At 45.5% G+C, this 23,848-nt stretch overlaps 1 protein-coding gene across 4 annotated transcripts in view; it reads left to right on the top strand.

The window, feature by feature from the left end:
* MAD1L1 (mitotic arrest deficient 1 like 1) overlaps positions 1 to 23,848 on the top strand; it is a 369,229-nt gene that overhangs the window by 269,650 nt on the left and 75,731 nt on the right. For 3 of the 4 annotated variants that reach the window (XM_061474043.1, XM_061474039.1, XM_061474042.1), the window contains one exon: positions 8,631 to 8,821. In XM_061474043.1, coding sequence (XP_061330027.1) covers positions 8,631 to 8,821 — 191 coding nt within the window. Of the gene's footprint in view, positions 1 to 8,630; positions 8,822 to 16,169; positions 16,361 to 23,848 lie in introns of all 4 variants that reach the window. The other variant, XR_009746997.1, reaches the window with a different exon arrangement.

Below are 23,848 nucleotides of genomic sequence, written 5' to 3'. Positions count from 1 at the left end.
TAAAAACACAAATCAGGTGGCGTGCTGCAGAGACCTGCCTTCATCTGTTGCAATTGTACTTCCATCCCGCTGTGCTGGCTAAACTGGTGTGTGTTTTCCCGTGCCCCTCCAGCCTGCCTCACACGCTGCGCACAGCAGAATCACTTCCATTAGCGCAGGCCATGGGAACAAATGAAATGCCAGGCTGGCCTTTCAGCAGAGCTGCTCTTTACCTAGAGGATGGAGGCACTGGGCTTTGGCTGCAGAAAGTGAGTTCTGGAGATGGCAATAGCGTTATAATGTCAAGAAGAGAGGCAGTTTATGGGTAGAAGGGATTTAGTTCCATGCAGCAGCATGGGCTTATTTCTAACCACGCTCCAAATAGTCAGGGGGTCTGCAGGGTTTTGAGTTCAGCCTCTGCATCCCAAGTAAGAACTTAAGGATGCCTGCGTGGTGCCCTGTCCCATCTCAGACTCTGTCTTACACCACATATTTAGTTGATAAGCTGCTTTAGAAATGGGAGGAATCTCCTCAGGTTTTAGTTCTATATTTAGATCCATCTGTCTGCAAAGCTACAATATCTTTATGCAGGGAAGAGAGGGAGACTAGATACTCAACCTAATCTTGGACACTATCACGAGTCAAAATAGCATTTCCATGAGTCTCAGCTTCAGGATTCGAGCATAAAGAATTCCTGGAGTAAGAGCAAAACAGCTTTGCTCCTGGGAAAGCTTGAAATCATCTCTTGCCAATGGTGAAAAGCTCCTGTTTGTAGCCTCGGTGAACATCATTAGCTAATAAACTGCAAAGCACTCTCTAATGCACGATTGCATATTGTCCACCCTGCATTGTGAATGGCTATAACTCCTGCAAGAAAGCTTCACTTTGAGAGGGAACAAACAAATCTTTCTGGAGCAGTTTTCTGTGTGTTTGTTTTAATAGCAGATGTTGGCTGCTGTTTCAGAGGTTTAAATAGCATCCGGTGAGTTGGGGTAGGAGTAATAGTGGTGATGTGCCAGTGGAAACAAAATAATGGGCAGAGCACAGGGGGAGGTGAGCAGACAGGGAGGAAATTAGATGCTTCTCAGACCACCCCACGTAATGAACAGTGCGTATTACATATGTTAATTATATAGTCCCTGGGATTAATGCTTACATTAGACACTTGAGCAGTTTCAAGACCACAGAAGTGATTCCCCTTCCTCTGACAAGCAATACAAATGTGCCCGTGTTCTCACCTTGCACTGCGGCCCATAAAAATCCCAGTGACTTTCTTTATACCTGGAAAACAGGTAGGCTGGATAGACCTGTGCCTGATACTTGCTGGCTTGTTCTAGAAGCTGAGGATAACTACTTTCCCGTGAACTCAAGTGACACGGTGTATTTGTATTTTTAAGGTGAGGCTATTTTTTGCATCTGAAGTTAATGGCTAGCTCCAGCTTCTGACTGACATCACTTTGTTCTGGGGAGTGCTCTTGGTCTGTAATTGCCGTGTGGAAGGGAAATGTGGATAGATGTTAATCATCATTCGAGGGATGGAGGGAGATGGCTTCCTGGTCAGCTCACGATTTATGAGCAGTGTGACAGTTCTAACCTCCAAATGGTTTGTGCCGCATCATGCTAATTGGTGGATTCCACCTTGGGCAATAAAATAGCTCTCCTGAGGTTAATTTATCCTGTGTCTGGGGTGAGTGTTGCCATCCCCACTGAGTTGCGTATTGCTGCAAGCAGGCTGCTCACATCAGTTAAACCAGTAATTTTAAAGCTACCGAGGGTCTTTTTACACAACACTTCACTGCCTTCGGTGAGAGCAACACGAGCTGAGCTGAGCTTCCTAAAGCGCACTTGTTTCCTGCTTTCCCCCACTCAAACAGCTTTGCCAACAAGGAGAAGAAGGGCACAGAAAGCTGGGATCCCCAAAAGGAGCCTTTTGCTCGGTGTTGGTTCATCTGCCAGGGCTGAATCCTGTACACAGGCCAACTTCAAGTGTGATTGTGAGTTTTGAAACCTTGCATGGTAATCTTACTGTCATCAGAAGAAGAAAAGAACCCTTTACTTAATCCTATTTGATATTATATGTGTGTGTAGGTGCTACAAGAGAAAGTTCATGCTCTTCCATAGTGTTTCATGGGAACTTTCTGGTCCTCAATGTCCTGTTTCTTTCACCTCTAGCCTTCTGGTGTCCTTTGCTACTTTGTTATCTAAGGATAAAGGTTAATTGTGGACTTCTTTCCAGGAAATTACAGCCTTGGAAAGATAACGTGGGTTGTCTGAAATGGGGGCTTCAGACAACCAGCTTCACTGAAGAGAAGCACAGGAAATGTTCTTAGTGGAGGGTTCTTGGGCAGTGCAAGGGCTGTAGCTGGCCATGGTGCTGGAGACCTTTGCTTGTCGTGTGCTGCCTTTGAAAACTCTTCCCTGAGCCGCTGGAAGGGCAAGTGGTGGCTGGAGGAGGGGACTGGGAGGTGCACTGAGCCATATGGTACATGCAGGGTTTAAAAATAAACCACTGTTGACTGATCAAATAAATACCACTTAGGTTGAAAATTGAACAGCCAGTGCAGTCTGTTGAATATAAAGCTGTTTTTACCTTCAAGAAAACTTATAATTCATGGTCGTAACGTCGCCAATTGCAAGTTCTGCAGGGAGCAGTGTGAGCCTGCCAGACTGTAAGGTCGAGTAAGGGTGGCGTGGGGCTGCCGCACCAGCCGGGCTGCGCGGTCCCGCTCCCCCAGGGCATAAAACACACCTATAAAATCTAGCAAAGCGAATTTTATTTCTCAAAAGCAATGGTCATAAACTTGCCTACATCAGAAAATGCTCAGCTCTTCTTCTATTAGGCTTTATTTAATACAATACAATTTACTTTTATATTGTGTCCTTCACAGAATAGCACAGAATGCCTTCTCTTTTTCTTTTTTCCAGACAGTCTTCCTCATAAACTAAAGCTGGAAGAGAAAATTTCAGCTGGGTTGGAGCAGGGCAATGGCTGAAAGGAGTTCAGGTGCAGAAGGATGGTGGTACAGTTACAAAGAGAGTGGGATGGGAAGGCCAGACCTGGAATAGGAGAGCGTAATTAAATAACAGGTTGGAGGTACAAGTGGGGGTGATTGATGAGTGGCATTGCATGGCAGGCACAGCATTGTGGAAATGGAGAGAAGCAGCTTGTGTAGGTGGGAGAGAATAAAGGTAATTGTAGCCTTGCTTTTTGGAATTGAGAACATAGCATTTCCTCTTCCCATTACAGACCTTGGGTGAGCAAGATGGACTGGCATTCCTTTTGTGTGCTGGAAACAAGGGCACGTAGCGATAGGACCAAGGGGAATGGTTTTAAAGTGGAAGAGGAGAGATTGAGATGAGATGTTACAAAGAAGTTCTTCACTGTGAGGGTGTTGAGGCGCTGGCACAGGGTGCCCAGAGAAGCTGTGGCTGCCCCATCCCTGGCAGTGTTCAAGGCCAGGTTGGACACAGGGGCTTGGAGCAACCTGCTCTAGTGGAAGGTGTCCCTGCCTGTGGCAGAGGGTTGGAAGTGGATGAGCTTTAAGGATCCTTCCAGCCCAAACCAGTCTGGGATTCTATGAAACAAAATCTGCAGTTTGTTGTTTAAATAGAGCAGGGTTGGTAAAAGTACAGCATCCTTCATAGCAGTGTTGGGTGGCATCTGTCTGAGGCGTTCTGGCAGGGTGAGCGGGGATGGGAATTCATGTGTAAATACTTCACGTGTAAATATGTGTGTTGGACTGAGTGACCCCCAAATATGTTACTAAGGGAAAATAACCTTTAATGGAGAGTTAGAAAGGACTTCAGGCCTTTGTGAGAGAGAGACAGATACTAGCTGTGATCACAACTGAATTAATGCAGCTACATGGCTTGTGGCATCTTTGAGGATGGGCAGAACAAATTTGTGTTTTCCTGGAAAAGAGTAGTGATACATTTAATTTCATGCTACTTTCGGCATGCTGAGAGCCACATTGTTTCCTCCTCTTTCCCTGCGGTTAAGCGTGGATTTGGTGTCCTTTGGTGTACAGACTGCTATTGCTATTGATTGACCACGCTGAACTCGGAGCAAGAGCCAAAGCTGTGGTATTTCCAGGCAGCTGTGAGCGTTTTCAGATGTAAGGAGTGTAAAGGCAATGGAATAAAAAGCAGTGACATTTTCGATAAGAGACCAAAAAAAGCCCAACTCATATTTTATTTATTTACCCAAAATAGTTTGAATTATTCATTAAAGTCGATATAAGTGTGTGAAAATACAAGGTGTTTCAAGAAGCAGCATCATTAGGGGAAGCTTAATCATTTGGCACTATTAATTTTGTAACAGGTTAATGACTTTTTTCAAGGAGGGCTTTTTTTCCTCCATCAAACTTTTCAGGACCAGCAACTTTTTGTACAGTTTCTTGACCTGAATACAAAGGAGATGGCGCAGTATGTTTTCCATATATATTCCTGTTCTCTCTGCTCCCATTTATGTTTCTTCTACACAAGGTAAACAGCCAGTCGTTATCCCTGACCAAGGCATAGCCTGCCAGATCTCGTGCTTATTTTCCCAGTTCTTACTTGTTTCATTCACACTTCAGTGAGGGATGCTTCGGTATCACTTCTCTGGGATGAAGGATGTTTGTGGTGTGACTTACCCCGTCCATGGCTTCTGCAGAGCTACAGCTTCTCTCCCCTGTTTTATGCAAATGTAACAGAGTCGAGCACAGGAACTCAAACGGGTACTTTAAATACAGGGATTTTAGTTTTCAAACACTGTCTTTTAAAGATTTAATGAAATCTAATTCTCCAGAAGTTGTGACAGATCTTAAAGGATCAAAACGTTCAGTGTTCCGCAGCTGGAATTGGTAATGCTGCTCTGTTAATGCAACTCAAAACCATCTCCCTCTGTTCAGTGGTCTCTGTGGCTGTGCCTTAAACGCTCTGTGGCTGTGCCTTAAATGCACACTTAAGTTGCATTCTGTGCAGACGATGACTTTTAAATCAATTTTTTCTGACAGTGCTGGAGATTTGGTGGGAATCGGTCGTATTTAGGTGAGGCTTAAGAACTGGCACCATCACATCTCTGAATTCAGATTCAGAGCAAACAATGAGCTGCCTCTTAGCTTAACATCTGCACTCGGTGGGGGAAAAATTAGAAAGATTAATTGCTGAACCCAAGGCAGTGCATATGCTGCTCGTGCTGTTCTCTGGGTGCAGGGAATCTGCAGTGCCAGGGCCATACATGGACACATCCATGGTGCAGAGAGGCTACACAGGTACCCAGTACCTAAAACGAACATACTCTGCCAATTTAGACACCCCAGAGTGCCTGAGATGTTAGTGTGGGGCTGGCTGGTATGACACAGAACCTCCAGAAGTGAGGTAAGGAAGCCCTGAAAAATATCCCAGGGCATCTCATACAGCTTTGTTTCAGCAGTGGGATCCCATCCTACATTTCTCAAATCTCAGGTTACCTTCCTGTCAAGTTCCTCTTCTGTGAATCCTCCTCACAATGTGGCTTCTTGGTTGAGTTGGCAGAGCCCTCAGTGGAAAGCAGGGGAGTAAACAAAGTCCTAAGTGTTGTCCTGAGTTAACCTGGGAATATCCCCTAGTTGGATTTTTTCCATGGGATAAATACTGGAGGAGGTGGGGGCAGCAGTGGCTGTAACTGAACTACTGAGGACTGCAGTTGAATTGGGTCCAAAGGAAGAGTGATCTCTGCTTTACAGTCAGGGTCCAGTGGACCTTTCACTGGGGGCAGCTGCAAACTCAGGTATTCCTCTCGTGTCCCTGTCCCTGCTTGTTTTCTTCTGCCCCAACCGCAAGCTGAAGAAACACTGTTAGGGAATTGCTAATGGAGCCATGAAGGGAATGACAAGGCTTTATCCCATCCCTGGCAGGTGCTGGCACATTTGGCTGCATCTACATTAGCAGTTACCGAGTTCAGCACATTGTGCCAGTGGCTGACACAAGGCATCTCTAACAGGGGGATGAGTTTTTTCATGCAGATGAATTCCTTCAGACAGGATGGCTGACACAGTAATACACCAGAACTGCTGCAGGCAATGGAAAGAGGGCCAGGAGGAACAACAGGGAAGAGGTGAGGGCATGCTCTTGAGAGTGAAGGCTTGCCAGTCCTTCAGTTAAATTGAAAAGCTTGGGATTTCTTGCATAAAACACTTGATTCAAGTTTCCATCTGCACCCTGAGAGTAGTGAAGGGAATCAGTTGCCATCAGTTAGTTGCTGTTCTAGATTCATATGGTTGTGGTCTAGCTAGTCCAGTTCTAACCTAGTTGAGTGTCTGCTTGTTGGGTGTGTGATAAGGCTGCAACCCAACCTGTGTGAGAATGCTCATGATGGCTTTTAGCAGTACTAAGTCTGAGAGATAAAACAGTGGACAAGGCGCTAACTCTTCATGAATAATGAAAGCTGTTCAAGGAGTTCATGAATTAGGGTGCCATCCACCTCCAAGGTTATAAAAGTCAGGAAATGCGGCCTCTGAGATGCAGTAGGAAAAGGCAGATTTACTTTTCCAAGGCTAGACTGCATTTATTAGGGAAAAAAATACTGCCCTTGGACATGTGCTATATATTAAAGGCAGTGCTCTCTGACAGTGACAAAAGGTTATTTACCACTGCAGTGTGGTCACTGAATTTTTACTTTCATATATAGGATTTTGTCCTTAACAGTTGTGTGGCCAAATGAAGACTGTGAGGATATTGAGGTCAGAGCTGCCAATTAACCTCCTGATTTCAGAGGCTGATTACTTGCTTAATCAAAGACCAGACCCAGATGAGATAATGGGAAGAAGGTTCTAACAATCCCAGGAAGGGCTGAGTTAATCACACGGTGGTGAGCTTGGTATGAATGGGAATGTGTGTGGTCAGGAAATGCACAGCCTTTTCAAGCTTATGAGAAGGGGCAGGGTGTAAGTCTTTGGGCCTGTAAGCAGGGTTTGGATACTCTGTATCCCTTATATCCTTGAGCAGTTGGTGGGTTCCCTATATTAAGAGTGTTTTACTGAACAAACTGCTGATGTTCCCTAGGACTGGCTTGGTCCTCTTGATAAAGCAAGGTACAGCTGCAGGGATACCAGGACTAAAGGGCATGTTTTGCTTGTGCATCATCTCCACGAGCCACTCAGGAAGGTGGTGCTGAATTAACCATAGGTAAAGAGTCGGCCAGCATTAACTCTCCTTATGTGGATGCTTTCACTCAGAAGTGAAGGGACATGTAGTTCTCTTTAACCATTAAAGAGATCTCATCCTTGCCCAGGGATTAAGCTGAATTGGATTAAGGCCAAAGTACTTCTGAGCAGGGCCACCCTCAGTGGCATTTAAGGCACTTTAACTTAACACATTGAATTATCCTTTTGTCCCACACAGAGCACCTCACTAAAGCAGTGCCAAAGATAAGAGGAGTCTCGCTTTCTCCTGGTGGGCTTGCAACTGCTCAGAGGTGAATCATAGGCAAGTCCATGGCTTTGAAGTTGCCATCCTCCATTGGAGCCAGTGGAAACACTTCTCAGTTAAATACTCAAGCAAAAACCTTTCCAGCTTGCTTGGGAAATAACAGTGCTTTAGCATTGGCTGTATAAGCCCAGCCCCAAATCTTCCTTCATACTCAGGCAGTCAACTTGCTCTGAAGTTTCTGCTGTCATACTGTTGGACCCTGATCTAGCTAAAATAAAGACCTGTGGCCCACACGTGCTGTAATTGTATCTCTAATCACAGCACAGCCAAAGCCTTAATCCTCAGAATGACAAAGAGGTATCTGAGGGAGGAAGTCTATTTGTTTTCTGTTAGAAAGAATCAGGTTTTGTTCCTAACCCTGGTCTGCACTGTTGATAAAACAGCCTGACTTGGGAGACATCTCTAGTGTATATTAAAATAAAGCCTATCTCTGTAATTAATGGGGGGATAAATCGAGGTCTAATTACTCGGAAGACACCTTGGGCGAAAGATTCATGGTAATTGTGTATCCTCTTGAAGGATTCACAGTTACTGGCAGCTCCCTTTGTAGCAATAAAATACGGGGTGAGTGGCAGGCAGTCTCCCAGGACCGCTCTTCTAGGGACTAGTCCAGTTAAGGTAGCAAATGCAAAGAGGCAGTGGTGCTCTTCAGGCTTTTTATCACGCTGAAAACCCCTTCCTGAATGTGGAGGGATTCCTAAGCAGCACGTCAATGTGAGATCAAAGCACTTACAGTCCAATCAAGAGTATGTTGCAGATTTCCCTCTTGAAGCAACCAGGGCCGGGGAGCAGCTTCTTCTTGATGCAACCTTACAGAGGCATATTTCTTACCATTTTTCCACTTTCCTGCTTCAATAGAGTAACACCCTTCTCTTGGGTTCCATGTAGAAAATGGATGCGTGTTCAAATGGATGCTATGGTGTTGAATTTCATAGTATGGTGTTAAAAAGCTAGCTGAGCAAAAGAAGAATCCATCCCACTAAGACATGTCTGTGTTCCTTATTTCCCAGTTTATTATCCTTTGGCCTGCTGGGGCCCTGAGGAGAGGAATCTGGTTTACCTCTTTCTTTACTCTGCCTGCTTAATTGTAATGTAATTAACCTTTTCCATTCACTTGGTTTGGGTAGCACTGTAAATACAGCACAAGGGCTCTGTGCTGACGACATCTGAGAATGTACCCGTTCCCTCCCCTTACACAGAGCTGAAGAAGCAAGTGGAAAGTGCAGAACTGAAGAACCAGCGTCTGAAAGAAGTTTTCCAGACCAAGATCCAGGAGTTTCGCAAGGTGTGCTACACACTAACAGGCTACCAGATCGACATCACGACTGAGAACCAGTACCGCCTCACCTCCATTTATGCCGAGCACCAAGGGGACTGCCTGCTTTTTAAGGTAGGTCTGCACATGCTTCTGTGGGTTCATGGTTTTCAGCATGCTGGAATGTATTTGCTTTTTCCCAGGGATCAGAGTGGAAAATAACTCCCGCCCCTGCTATGTGACAGGGTGTTCCTTAGGAGCAAAGTAAAGATCCTTTCTTCTTTTAAAAAATGACTCTAGAAGGTTTGACATCTGATCTCCTACTTACATATCAAAGTAAGGAATAAAGAGAAGAGACTATGTGTGCATAATACCTAAGGCATCTGGCCTTGCACTTCACCTCTTTGTAGTACCAGTTATATACGCTGCGGCAATAAAACCTTATGTAACATCAAGGTTTTATCCTTACTTCACCACGAGATATATGTCCTTAGTGCCTTTGCTATCCTCTAGCTTGTCTGCGTGTCATCATCTCGTCTTTATGTAAATTGGAATCCCTTTTGAGCAGCAACTCATCCTTGTGTGTGTGAAGTGCCATTTACGTGAACAGCACAGATGAGTAGCAATAACAGTCTGTCTTCTGTCAGTCTGATGCTTTTATTGGTCTAGCTAGGTGGTCTGAGGTTGGCTTGTGGCTTGATAGATGCTGTTTTTCTTCTGTTACCTTCCAGCTACCACAGTTGAGCTGATGCAGTAGAGAGCAGAGGTGTGACATGAGAGTCACCAAGCTGTTAAGTTCTTTCATTGCCTTGGTTCAAGTGTCAACAGCCCCAGTTTACAGGTCAGCAGGAGAACTCTCTCCTTCTCATTGGCAAACACAATTAGCACCTAAAAATAGTACCTGTCCCCACTGATCCCCCTGCAGTGAGTCTCATTATGAGAAGGATGAGGGCTTGGGAGGTGTTCAGTATAAGAGAACTTTACAAGCAGGAGCTGGAGAAGTTCTGTTTCTGGAGACCTACAGCTGTGTGCCACATATCAATCGCTGCAGTATTGTTTCTTCACATGACGGGACAAACGTTTTCCTGTTCTGCAACTTCAGAGCCTCAGAAAAAAAACCACAACAAACCAATAAAAAGCCAAGTGAGGGTAAGTAGAAGACAGCACCTTGGATCCTTAGTAAAAATAGGAAAATATCCCCAAACCACTTGTATTACTTGGCCTTATGAGGGTTCTGGACTGAGACAAATGGCAGCAAGAAAAGAAAGCTCAATGTCCAGGGAGGAGAAAGTCTGTTGGTTTTAAGGTACTATCCTTGAATCCTGAAAACAGTTCTCTGTTGAGATGGTGCAGTGCTGTTGGCTCTATCACCTCCATCTGTAGTGTTGAATGCTTAGTGAGTGAAACTTCAGCAGACTCCTGGAGATGTCTGTTGGGTGCTGTGGCCAGACAGAACAGCTAACAGTTCTTTCTGTGTCATAGGAAGGATGGTGTGCTTGGACAAGGTAAGAGAACAAGAGAAAACTGCATACTGGCCACATGAACAGTAACTGGTATCTTGGTAGTTTGTCTCCAGTAGGATCAAATTCTTCTTCATGTCATGGCAACAGAAATAATTTACATGCAGGAAAGTGAATAATTAAAGTACAGGTTCCTCTCCAAACACTCCGTTTTCTTCTCAAAGCCAAGGGTGGGTTGCTTATTGATTTGAGGAATTCCTCAGCTTCTCTTACTTCACATACACCTCTTCAGATAGCAGAAGCAGATTTGCTACTTAGAGCCTGAACAACAAAATCTCGGACTCCTTCTCCCTCTTCAGTCCATTGCAAACAATTCCCACTGTCTGCAGCTTAGAATAGCAGTAGAAAATAAACAACAAATTATTTCCTTGCTGAGTCCAAGCAGCCGGTCCTCATGTATGTACCAAGGCTTGAAACCCGGCTCCAGCTTCCAGCGAGGTTGTGTGTTTATGCTGTGGAATTTCTGAGCCGGAGCAGACTGTGGGTGTTTGTGTGCATTTCGTTAACCCAGAGAGGTCACAAAGCAGGGAATGCTATTTGTATTTATTCCATTCAAGCACTTTATGGAATAGGGTCTATATAATTAAACCAGAGAAATCCCCTGGCACTTTACAAGCTTCTGTGGTTTGCCTGCAAACTTTAGAGCATATTTCAGTAGCGCTGCTGGTGACATTTATTTTCAGGGGGGCTTCAGTAGCAGAGATGCAGTAGGAGCTACTGTAATGTAACCCCTTCAAAGCTAAATGAAGACGAAAGATGGGCTTGATTTTTCCTGACCAAGGGACGGTAGTAGAGCTTATTATGCACCTGCTGTATGTGTCCAGCCAGCTCATGTTAACTGGCATTACAGCTTCAGTGAAAGGGTTAATCGCAGTGCCATGCTGTGAATATAGATGCATCTATAAATGAGCACTGAATTCCAATGAAACCATACCAGTATTTATTGGCGATCCATATCGATGCAACAGATGAGCTCATCAACTTGAAGGATGTTCCAGTGATTTCCAGACCCTCGGTGTGTGAGTGCGTAGGCAGCGAGGTGCAGCTCAGATTTCACAGCTCTCGCTTGCTTGCTCTTTTATATTCTTTTAATTAAACACTGCGGAAAGCAGTGTTACAGATTCCTCACCACAGTTTAGTTTCTGATGGTTTTATTTTTTTTGTGCTATGCAATGCATTATAGTTATTGGGGCACTTAACAGACTGGCATTCTGTTCTGGTTGCTGGTACATTAGACGTGTTAGGCCATGACAGACTTTGTGTTCTGCGTAATGCTTGACTGGTGTGTCAAGGTCAGCCCACCCATGAGGTAGCCAAGAGCTGCCTTGATTCCTTTGTAACAATCCATTAAAGATACCTTTTAAAACAAACACACATCACTGTGGAGCCTCAGTACCATTGTAGCCAACTTGGAATTAAGCAGTGGTGAATCAGGATGTCATTGCTTGGCCGTGTGTACATCGTGCTGTTTACCCTTGTCTCTGGCTAGATCCTGAATGAGAGTAAGGAAATGAGGTCTTTAGAAAGGCAATGACAATTGTTTCAGACAAAGAAAGTCTTTTGGTAAACAGAGAGACTGGTCAAATTTGAAGAGGAGATGATTTGGAGACACTTGTACAAATGAACAAACAGTGTAGAAAAATTGAATCATGGGCTCTTTCTTTCTGTGTGCCTAAAGACACAGCCCCAGCCAAAGCATCGGAAACCAGTGAATTTAAAATGAAAAGAGTGGAAATCCTTTCATTTAATAGACCCTGTGGCTTCAAGGTACTGCTGAGAGCAGGAATTCTGAAATGGTAAGATACTTTGTGGACAAATAATAATAATTAGTTTTACATTAAATGTTCACATTTACCATAAGCAAGGACGTGCACTGCTCTCTGCATTGAGGTGTAAAGGCAGATTCTTGCTATAAAGGAAGAAAATGCCCATGCATGCTGCTTATTTTGGGGGTTGTGTCTCCGTATGGCTTTGCTGCTGCTGTACCTGGCAACACTGAACTATGTCCTCCGGAAATACTTGGGAATAAAGGGTTAAGTGAAGAGATTATTCACTGTGCTTCAGGTTAAGTGTGATGTTTCCACTCTTGTGGCATGAATGTGGACTTTCTTGTTAGGATGCTGGACTGAAATGGTCATTGACCTGACCCTATGTAACAGCTACATCAAATCTGACAGTGTTTGGAATCTTTGTGGTTTCAGATTCCTCTAGTTTCCCAGAAAGCAATGCTCAGGTTTCTTAGTAATTCATGTATAAATTATTTGGGTCTAAGCTGCTTCACAAAGAAGGTGAGGCTGACAAAACCCTTCCTGTATCACAGCGGTGTTACTTGAGCTCATAAGTAGGCCTGGCCAAAAGGCTGCCTGTAGACAGATATTCTCTGTATCCTCAGAGCCCAGCCTTGCAGAGTACAGAACCCTCTCTGCTTCCAAATCTCACCCGTGGTGTTAATTCCTGTCAAAGTTATCAAATAGAAATGCAAACACCAGCAGTAATTCATTGAAGAGCATCCCCAAGTTGGGAGGCTTTATGCCTTGAAAGGGAGTACCCAAGATACGAGACAGCAAGGAAAACCAGAAGCATCTTGAGAAGGTTGCCAGCTACAAGGCTGGCACTTCTTGCCGCAAAATAAAACCTTTACTGGTGTCCTGTTGGACTGGTAATATGGTCATAAAATCAGCAGCTTTTCTGCAGACTGTTAAATTAACAGCCAGTGGCACACACTGTCTCTGATGTACTCTTTAAGGACTTACATAGAATTGGTTTGCAGATCTGTAAGGGGAACTGTCAGTATCAAAGTTCAAGTCAATCTGAAGCGGTTCTGATGTGGTTCACCATGGGTGCAGAGGCAGAACATAGTGGGGGTGAAAAGGAAAAAGGCTTTGTATGGAAGTAAGGTATGGTGGAAGTACAGGCACCACCTTTAACTTCCCAGGCTTCCTTTGCTTGCCCATCACTTGTGTCCCCTGCTGTCCTGTTGCGTTTATATTGATGAGGTGTGTAAAATGCAACACAGCAGCTATGTGCACAAGAAGTAACAGCTTAATCCTCCTTTATTGAGGAGGGGAATAAAGCTGGATTGAATAATAAAGAACTTGGGGCTACTTTTCAAACAAGGTGATGCTGACAGACTGGGAGCAGGGGGAGAGGGAGGATAAAAGCAGGCCAGATTGACCAGAGCATAGAGCAATCTGGTCTAATGGAAGGTGTCCCTGCCTGTGCAGGGGGTTGGAGCCAAATGATCTTTAAGGTCCCTTCCAGCACAGTCCATTCTGTGATTCTTTGGAAACTCATGTGGTTACATGTGTATAGAGAGACAATCTGCAGATATTCCAGTGCAGCTTTAGCATCAGTTTGGCCAAGGTGCGCCAGTGAACCATGTACATCTTAAAATAAGCAGGATGGTTAATACAGAGACTTTTGTTTGCTTGAGGGCTCTTGTTTTGTCTTGAAGCTGACAGCACTGTTGGGAGCTCTGAATCTGAGTCCCCATGCGTGGCATACCTGCAGCTTCAGTTATTTCCTCCTTGAACCCAGCAGAGTATCTCTGAGAAGCATGTTCTAGCTGTTTGTTTCTTTCTGCATCTCTGTCTTCTCCCCTCTCCTGCTCCTCCTCACCCTTGATGAGTCTCGAGGAGAGAAAGAAATTACAGTTTTGGAGTGCTCTTCCTCCAGCAGCCCTCTTGCACTCTTGTGCACACAATCACAACTAACAATGGGGCTCACTGGTGGAGCAGGCCAGGCAGCAAGAGATTGATGAGAGAATGTAGGCCTCTGTTAACTCCTCATTCTTGTTAATTGCAAGTTATATTTAGCTTTCAATTTGCCTGTGTGGTTGTTGGAAGCTTGATTTCTGCTTAGCTCTGGGAGCACCGGCTGCGCCGTGTGAGCACAACGCCTTCCTGACGGATCATTGCGCTGGGATTCCTGGAAGGGTCAGCAAGGACCCATCTTGGGTTGCACTAATCAGCTCCAAAACATGAGCTGTTCAGCAATCTGTGGTGTTACAGCAGCAAATCCTGCATTTAGACTTCCTACGCATCATTTAATTCCAGCTATTGTGGCAGCCTGTTTCATGGTAGGACCTAACTTTCATTCTTGATGCTGTCTGTTACACTGGAATAAGTTACCCAGAGAAGCTGTGGCTGCCCCATCCCTGGCAGTGTTCAAGGCCAGGTTGGACACAGGAGCTTGGAGCAACCTGCTCTAGTGGAAGGTGTCCCTGCCTGTGGCAGGGGGTTGGAACTGGATGAGCTTTAAGGGCGCTTCCAACCCAAACCAGTCTGGGATTCTTCATCTTATTCTGCTCTTTCTCATGCATTGTGGGAAGACACAATTCCTCTCTTGCTGCATGTGCTTCCCTTAACAATTGCCTATACCCCAGTGCAGGATAGGGTTTTTCCCTTCTTTCATACCAGTCACCTCAAGGATAGCAGAGATTTAACAGAGAAGTTTCTTTTTCTGCTGTATTTCTGAGCAAAACATTGCTGCTCCAAGACTTCAGGGGCAGGGCTGAAGCCTCGTTCCAACTGAGCAAAGTCAGTGCTCGTTTCCCACCCTTAGGAGGTGGATGATGCTCCTGCCAATGTCATTAGGCTGTTGTGAGGATAAATAGACTGTGCTGATGTGGAACATAAAGGAGCTTTGGGCTGGGGAATACACTCCCCTGTTACCTGTCTGTCTGGCACAATACCCGTTTTCGGTGTGTTGGCACTGCTTGCTTCCATTCCCTGCCATGCCTGTGAGTTTGCCAGGGAAGACCCAGCCATGCAGGTAATTAATGCTGCTGATGATGGAGAATTATCCCAGTGGCTGAGTCTTTCCTGACTAGCAGGAGGGTGGTATGTGTAGGGCCCTCTGAAAGGTCAGAGAGTTGTCTTGCTGATGGGTGCATCCTCTCTCTTGGAGTCAGTGATGTGTTACTGTGAGGCAGCTGCATAACCCACCTGCTTCACAAAAGCAGGCCTGTTTTGGGCAGGAAATGTGAGGTTGGTTCCCAGGTGCCGTCTGAGGTTCAGGTTGTCCCCCCTGCAATCTCCTGTTTGCCCTGAGTTACCATTCACAGACTTCCACAGCAGTTTGAAGTCAAAATGTTCTGTGGTGGGGAAGCTGTGTGTGAGCGGATTGAAGACGTGTGGTGCTGAGGGCCTGGAGCAGCAAGTCTGCTCCTTTCCTTCTTTCCTTTTCTGGGAGTACCCACCACCTTCACCTGGTATTAAATCTCTTCAGTTTGTTCAATTTATGCATTTATTTTAGTGTCTGATAGTTTCAAAATGTGTTCTACTTAGAGCCTGTGTGATCAGTGCTCTTGAAGGAAAAGGTGATGCCTTTGAGTCTGGGCAACGGGGGAATACCGAGGCCTCAGCACCCATGGAATGGGTGTTTTGCAAAGCAGCTTTTGATGCACACTTGCTGCTTCCCTGGCTGCTCTGTGGTGACTTTGCAGAGCACGCAGAGCCAAGTCAGCAAACCACAATTCTGCTGGTTGCTTGTGTATGGTTGTGTTCAAAGCTGCACATAAAAAGGAATGGAAATTGCTGGAGGATTTTATCCCTTTGCAGGGGAAAAGTGTTGAGTTTCTGGGTACTCCACATCTCTGCCATCTTCCCAGGCAGTTAGTTCCACAGTCTGTCTTTGGACATGAGGACAAGGGTACAGGCTATCTCTCTTGCCTTAGGTCAGTTCTGAGCCTCTGTGCTGGTGCTGGTCAGCATTCTCAGCCACAGCGAGACTGTCATGACATCCTCTTTGTGCCATCCCTGTGTGACAAATGGTGTTACAGACTTCAGCAACCCTTGTGGCCCTCTCCTCCACTTGTGATCCCGCACAGACATCCCTGAAGCCTCTTATTAGCTGCCTGTGAGGACTGGTTGGTGGTGCAGGGAGCACACAGTTGAAGCATTGCCAAGGTACTTCAAGATGGCTTTTGTATCACTCCTTCACTTTTTCCCTCTGTGCTCCAGAAACAGGTTTGTGAGAAGACCTCTGGGAAAAGCAGTTAGCTCCAGGAAACAGCTCTGAGGTGAGGTGCAGCTGGCAACATCCAGCAAAGCACCCACCAGCTGTGAGTGCCCCAGGTCATAGCAGCACAGCTCAGCCTGCACAAAGCCATCAGTGAGAGCGAGTGGCAGCTGCTCCCTCTCTTCTTTCTCAAGTAAGCAGCACGTTGTTTGAACACAAACATAATTAGGACTTATCTCTTGCCCTGGGATTTGTAGCTACTACCCGTGCTTGACTGGGGCAAAAGATTTTCTAAGCTCCAGGGAAGAGGGTGTGTGTTTGTGCGTATTAAAAACCTGTTCACAAATAAGGAGACACAGCAGAAGATTCTGGCATGGTTTTGGGACATCTGTTGCCTCCATCTGAAGAGTGGATCTGGGCTTATATCAAGGTCTTCTCTTATTTGTTGTGAATGTAAATGCCTGTGGTGCCCTCATCTAGGATTTCAGAGTTGAAAGTTGTCAGCATAAATTTAGTTTGGTTAACTCCCCCTTTCCCACAAGGCTTGGCAGGGGAGTGGGGAGGGATGCAGTGGGGGAATAGTGAGGAGCAGAGAATGGGTTCTCATGGTCACAGGTTGCCTTTGGTAGCCACCATCAGAGTGAGACAGATGGGATCTCACGGCTATGTGTTCCTGTGTCATCTTTGTATTGCTTTCATGTTTCAAAGCCTAACTGCTCAGTTACTACATGGCTCTTAACCATGAACTGGCTTGCCAGTTTGAGATAACAGCCCATATTTCAAAGCTTGTTAGGCAGCTCTTCTTCGTGGGACCCCAGTCTCTGCTGTGTTTGGGTGTTCCCCGAGACCTTTACCTAAACAGGTCTCTTAACATTTTCTTTTTTGAGAGGAAAGCAAAGCTAACAACCACTGTGAGCATACCTTTTGCTTTGCTCCAAGGCATCCCTTCTCTGGAGGCAGTTATTGCTGGAGAGGGTTGGGAGCACATCAAGCATTCAGTCATGGCATTTCTTGAAGGTATGAAGCACTTCACAGCATCGGGGAGTCTTAAGCACGAGGTGCCACACAGGCTCTCCAGCTCATAACATGTCCTGGCAGTGATGCAATATCAATCTGTTAATGCTGGTGTCCTTGTCGTGGTGCTGAATCTGTAGAGCAATGACAGAATGCAGCAGTACACTGAAAATCCTTCTGGAGAGCTTGGTTATGGCTGCTGTGATTCTGGTGGGTCCTGTTCTGTGCTACAGAACAACAGTTTTTGCAGCTCAGCTCTTCACGTTATGCTTAACAAGGATACGGATTAATGTTATGATTTAATATTGGATGAACTGTCTTTATTCATCTGCATGGTGAAAAACCCTTCCCTGTTCTCACATTTGCTTCAGACAAACGAGCGCACGAATGATCCTAACTCCACACACAAAAAACATTCATTCTACCCCTTGTGTCAGGAAGTAACTTAGGACTGTTTCAGGACTTTGGATTTAATGTATTTTCTTTTTGCCAATTGCATGAGAACAGCCTTTGAGGAAGCAGTGCAGAAAGGTATTTTATGTCAGTTCTATCTTATAAGGATTCATAGCTAAATCATGTTCCTGCTTTCTCCTCCATGGGGGAGCAGGTAGTTGGAGGGCGGAGGATGACCTCCAGCTTTAGTCAATCCAAGATTGTCTTTTGATGGCATCTCTAGCTTCCAGAAGAAGACCTGCCTGTCTGCCTGTATCTGGGAGAGAATATATCAAACTGAGACTTAAAAACTTTAATTTCCCCCTAATCTGTATTCAGGTTGAGCTGAAGTAGGTAGCTGATAACAGTGGATCTATCTCAACCATGTTCTGGAGAGCTGACATAGATTTCAACCTTAAAGCAAAGTGGTTGTCTTAGTGGAAGGCTCTGGAGAGTGTTTCATGTGTTGGCCGTCACTTTGCATTTCTGGGATGTATCTGACTCTGGCTTGGGGACTGTCTGCAGATGATTTTTGTATAAATGAGATGGTGGAAGAGGTACATGCAGAGCGAGGTGGGGGTTTATAATCACGGCGGTGCATTCAGTGACTAGCTCTCCTGCCACATGCAACGTAGCTGTGATGAATCTGCAGCAAGGGTTACCAGTCAGCTGTTGTTTTGTTGGTGCCTGCCAAAGCTCTTGTGTTCCTGGGTGTTGAAAAGGCTCAGGTGGCAGTTGCACAATGGCCCAGAGGTTTTGGACATGTGTGTAAACATCTGTCCCTCGCTGTACTTCCCAGGAGGTTGTCAGACATCTGTGCATGTCTCAGGCACGAATCTCACTGTGTCATCCTAGGAAAGCACAGGAGATGTCCTTGGCTTTTTGGCATCATCACTACAGCCCCAAGTTGTTTTTCTTCATATAATTCCATTAGAGTGATGGCAGTTTCAAGTCGGAAGAGAAAAAGACCTGATGAAAGGACCATTCTGTAAGTAGGGAAGATAGACGGAGTGGAAGCAGTAACTAGCAAGGTAATAGATGGTGATGGATCTATAATCTCTGAGGCTGCTGTAAGCAGTAAATTCCTAAATAGTGTCCTTTCAGCGTTAACCTATTTATTTGCAAAGTGCTAAATTTAATTTTCCTTAGTCTGCAGGAAAGCAGCATCACAGGAATAAACCTTTAGCCCAGCCAAGAAGCTGTGCCAAAATGCTTGTCCCAGCATTTCCATTTCCTCTTTGCTCTGCACAGAGCATTAGGGCTGTGTGCCCCAGCACGTTATCTCTCAGGTGTGTTGGTGTCACGAGCCTGGAGTCAATGCTGCTGCAAGGTGGGATGTGTCCTCCTCTGGAGCCTTTTCAGAAGGGGAGATTTAATAGCCACGGGTTCAGTAAAACCACCTTGACTCTTTCATGGCACATGAAAGCATGTGAGGGAGCTAAGACTGCACGTACTGATGATGCTGTTTGCCCTGTAGACCCAGGACTGCAGTGTTAAGGGCTCTCAGCTCAGAATAACTTCCAAGAGTTGAACAGCACATAAAAGTGCATCTATTCTGAAACCTCCACAAAGCCACATCTTGAGGAAGAAAAGCAGTGAGTTTTCCTGTGAGCAGCCAGTGTTCTGCACCTTCACCTCTTAAAGTTTCAGTAAATGTGGTAAAAAGTAGGTTCTGTGTGTTGCTGCTTGCTCCTGGTAGTACTGTGCTGGTGACATACACAGCGTGCGTTCTTTGGGAGCCAGCAAAGACATTTTCCCCCAAAATTCACTATTTATGAGAGTTTTTGGAAACTTTGATAAAATATCTCAGGAGCAAATGTAGCATCTGAATGCAGGCTTTGAGTGAGCAGTGTTCCTGTAGTTGTCATGACCCCAGTGAGGTGCCATGTGGGCTGTCACTAATCCTTCAGAGCTTTGCTATTTTCCTGCCTGCAGAGAATTCTGGCACAGTTTCTCACATTCCTCTTTGTCCCTTTCTTATCCCCACCACGGATGCACAAGCAGCTCTGCGTTGGTTGGGAATATCCTGCCTGTGCTGCCTGGGGTTCCCACCATGTTCTCAGCCTGTTGCTGATAGGTGAGTGGAAAGATGCTAATTCCAAGGATGGAGGAGTTTGCTGTCTTTATTCTTGGTTCAGGGTTTAGCTGGGTTTTACTCAGTAAAGTGTCATGGAAAAGGCAGGCTTATTTTATGTGTTTATTGTATTTTGCCAATTTTTAGCACATTAGGAATGAAATCTCTATCTCTTAAGTTTAAATCCAGCCACTGCTCCTCATTCTGTAATCTAAATCTGGAGGGTTCTGACCTCCTCAGCTCCATGTGCTGCTCAGAGCTCTGATTTCCCTCCTCTCACATTTGCTTTACAATAAGTAACAACAGTGCCAGGAATGGAGAATTACGAAGGCTTTCTTCCTGCTTTGTCCTTTGGTGTGGAGCTGATAGGCAGGGTAGCTTCACTGCAGCCCCAGAAAAGACCTTCTGGAACTGATACTGAATTTGCAGTCGAGAGGTCTCTGTTTTACTGGGATGGGGTGAATGCTGTCGAGGAGTTGGCAGCCTTTCCTCACCAGATCACAAGTTCTTTGTGTCTTGCTCTTTCCACATGGGTGCAGATGAGAAGATGGATGTTTCATTGTGAGTTAAGGTGTCTTTGTCCAAGAGCCTTTCTCTGCTATTCTTTCATTTCAAGCACGGTGTCATAGCAAACTTCATTAGCCACAGCACAAGTTTGCCAGCCAACAGTCAGCTTTCCAGTGAGTGATAGATGTACAGTGGTGATTAATACTGACTTTTATTGGAGATTTTCCCTTAGCCAATGGATCATGTAGAAAGCCCTGAGCCTTGGGAGAACCTGAGGTTTGCTCTACACTAAACCGAGCACTGGTAAAGCATTAAACTCAAATGCTTTACCCACGGAAGCAGAACTTGATCAACTTAAAACCACATTTCCCTACCAGATTTTCCCCCTTGAGCTAAGTCTGTTGGGAGGCTTCTCATGCAGGGGCTAAGCAGGCAGCATACCAAAGGCCTTCAAGCTGCAGAGGGGCATCTCCAGCTTGCCTGAGCTGCTTCCATCACTCAGGGACTGAAATTTTAATCATTGAATTAATTTTTTAGAAACCAAAGTGCAAAACTGTACCCCTGTGGTATTAATAATGAATACAGGGGAGAGAGTCCTTAAAGCAGAAAGAAGGGCTAGGAAATTTGGGGTTGGGGAGTGAACTTCTGGGGAGAAGTACTACTTTGAAGAGATAACGTATGGGTTTTGTTTCCTTGTCCTTGGGCCTTTCTGCCTGGCTTGCCCATGCTTTGTCCAATAGAGTCCTCTTTGTTCCTGTCCGAGGCATCTTTCAAACACTTTTTCCTCCCTGCTTATCTTCTCCTGGAGTTTCTTTTCCAGCCAGGTCTGTACACACAACGATCACACTCTTCGCCTCCAGAGCAGCCCCCTGAAGCGTGCAGGGGCTTTGGGTTGTATCGTGCAGAGCAAAGCAGCAGGCTGCAGGGTTCACCTGCTCTGCCAGATGTAAAGGAGAGGAGGCCTGAACTGCAGCCAAGAAGCCAGAGCTTTCTGCCTCGCTTTTGGCTCCTTCCTCCCTCTCTCCAAGAGCATGCAGACTTAGGGTTTTTTCCTAATTAAAAGTATTATATACCAGAAGATTAATTAGAAATGAAAGTCATTTTTTCTCCCCTCCTTTTGTGTCAGTGGAAAAGGCCTGTGCCAGGCGACTGCCAGAGGGAGCTGGGATTTCTCCCTTTAATGGGTTCCAGGCAATTTGCCTCTGGCCAGCTCTCTTCTAAATAATGAATGTTTGCACAAATTTTCCCAATTCTCAGGCAGCGCAGGTGGTCGTTTCAACCATCCCAAACAACAAATCTGGAAGCAGCAGGGTGTTCCCATCCTTGGTCACCACATGAAAGGGGCAGTTCCTCACATCTCCCTCCCTTCCTCATTGCGTGCAGCATGAAGACCACCTATGGGTATGGATTTGTATCGTTATTGATTTGAAATCCCATCAAGCAAACACAGCTGTGCTCTGCCATTCCTCCTCTGTGTCATACAGTGCTACCTGCAAAGCCAGCACGGGCATGCTTCATCAGGGACTGGAGTGATAGGACAAGGAGTATTGGTTTTAAACTTAAACAGGGGAAGTTCAGGTTGGATATAAGGAAGAAGTTCTTTACTGTGGGGGTGGTGAGGCACTGGAATGGGTTGCCCACAGAAGCTGTGGCTGCCCCATCCCTGGCAGTGTTCAAGGCCAGGCTGGACAGAGCCTTGGGTGACATGATCTGGTGTGAGGCATCCTTGCCCATGGGCGGGGGTTGGAACTGGATGATCTTAAGGTCCTTTCCAACCCAAAACATTCTGTGATTCTGTGTGCAGTGAATGGGCACGTTTGTATAAGCAGGAGGTCTCCTCCTGGTCAGATGGGCTGACGTTCTCAAAAGCACATAGGATTGTTGCCAGCAGACAAGACTTAAGCCTAAGTGCACATGTGATGTGCAGGACATTGCCAAGGGCCTTTGTGCTCCCCTCCAAGGCTCACAGTAAGAGGATGATTCTTTGAATTGTTATATTAATCTTCAGAAATGAGGCTTTGGTTCAATGGGTGCTCCACAGAGACCAGCCTAAAGGAGAAATCCTCTCCCCGAAGGAAAACCATTCTTGAGTTAAAAGCACCCGAGAGTGATTTATGCAGCACAGGGACTTTAAAGTTGCCCTGATGCAGGGATGAATTTCAGCCTGGAGGAGGATGACACAGCCAGAGGGGTTCTCTTCATATCATGCCACTTGCCCCGTTTATTTCCTTTCCGTTAGGATTGAAGTGGTGCCTGCAGGAAGAGGAAGGTGAAGGTCCCCCAGCTGCAGATTGCTCCTGTGGTCATCAGCCACCTGGTTCAGCGAGAGCCTGGGGATTGCTCCAAGAACCTTTTCTGTGGCTCTAAATACAGCAGCTAATGACACCTTCCACTCAGCAGGAAGAAAACAGAATTACTAAACTTGCAATTTGGCACAGTGGGAGTGTGAGTTTGTCCTGCCAGGTTCTTGTTGCTATATATTTCCAAGACTTTTCTTTTTTTCTTTTTTTTTTTTTCCTTTTTCTTTTCTTTTTTTCTTCCAAGCAGGTGGAATCAGGGGGTTCATTTTAAGGACTCATTATGTGATGGAAGGCACAGCCCCAAAAGGAAAAGTCTCTGCTTGTCACTCATCTAGCATAAAAAGGAGAATGTGCAAGTTGTCTGGGAAATGCCACATGTCTCGGCCTTATGAGTAATGTGTAGTGATGTCTTATTAGGAACCACATTCCCAGCATGGTGTTAAAGGAGATGTATATATTTCCATATCATTTTAATCATTTTGACTTATGATTTAACTTTGTGCTAGGCAGGCTGCACAGAGGTTCCAGGAGAATACAGGTTTAGATGGCTTTGGGGGCAAAAGAAAGAAGATGACTGAAGGCAAGGTTAGAAATAGCTGAACATTTCCAGTTGAGCAAGTTTTACAGTCATGTGCTGTGATAATTGAAGGTTTGCTGTTAAATGCTACAAATCTGTACTGGGGAAGAAAATGTGTCCCCATGTTAGAGACTGCAGCAGTCTTTGGTCTGAGGAGGGGGAGTGCTTTTAGGGCAAGAGGTGCTGTTTGAAAGGAAATGTGAGGAGCAATAATGACAGCTTAGGAAGGCTTTTTGGGGCAGGGTGTGTTTTGTGGAGGGGGCATTCATCTCCGGGGATTGTGAAGGCTCATCCTGGAGATGTGTGAAAAATTCAGATGAGTCTTTCCAGCAATGCCTGGAATGGACAGTGCTGATCTGAGCTTGCCCTAGCGCTGATAACACAACTGAATGCTGTAGAATTGAATCTATCTGCCTTTCTAGTTACCCTTCTACACCTCCCTATGCTGTTGCCCCAGTTCTAGCACTGGGAAAGGAAAGAGGGAATTATCACTGACTCAGACTAGTGAGATGTGCTCAAAAGCTAATTTCTGCAACCAGCACCAGAGTGCTTAGAGCAAGTGAACATGTGGTTTCTGGAGCAGTGATTTACTTTAATGTTCTTATCAACTGTTTTGCAGTCTTTGTTAAAAGAGGTCAAGGCTCATCCCTCTGGGTGGGGACTTCTTGAGCACAGTACTTATTATTAGGGCAGTCCCATATCTTGTAATTAGGGATGTAACTCCCATCTCTGTAGAGAGCCAGGCTATAGCCTGGGTACCATTTAAGAGTTTCATGA

The sequence above is a fragment of the Pezoporus flaviventris genome, unplaced genomic scaffold, assembly GCF_033815535.1.
Source record: "Pezoporus flaviventris isolate CSIRO_AGI_PZ_B2104156 unplaced genomic scaffold, CSIRO_AGI_Pfla_v1 ptg000078l, whole genome shotgun sequence".
Lineage (NCBI taxonomy): Eukaryota > Metazoa > Chordata > Aves > Psittaciformes > Psittacidae > Pezoporus > Pezoporus flaviventris.
This window is presented reverse-complemented; position numbering and strand designations above follow the sequence as displayed.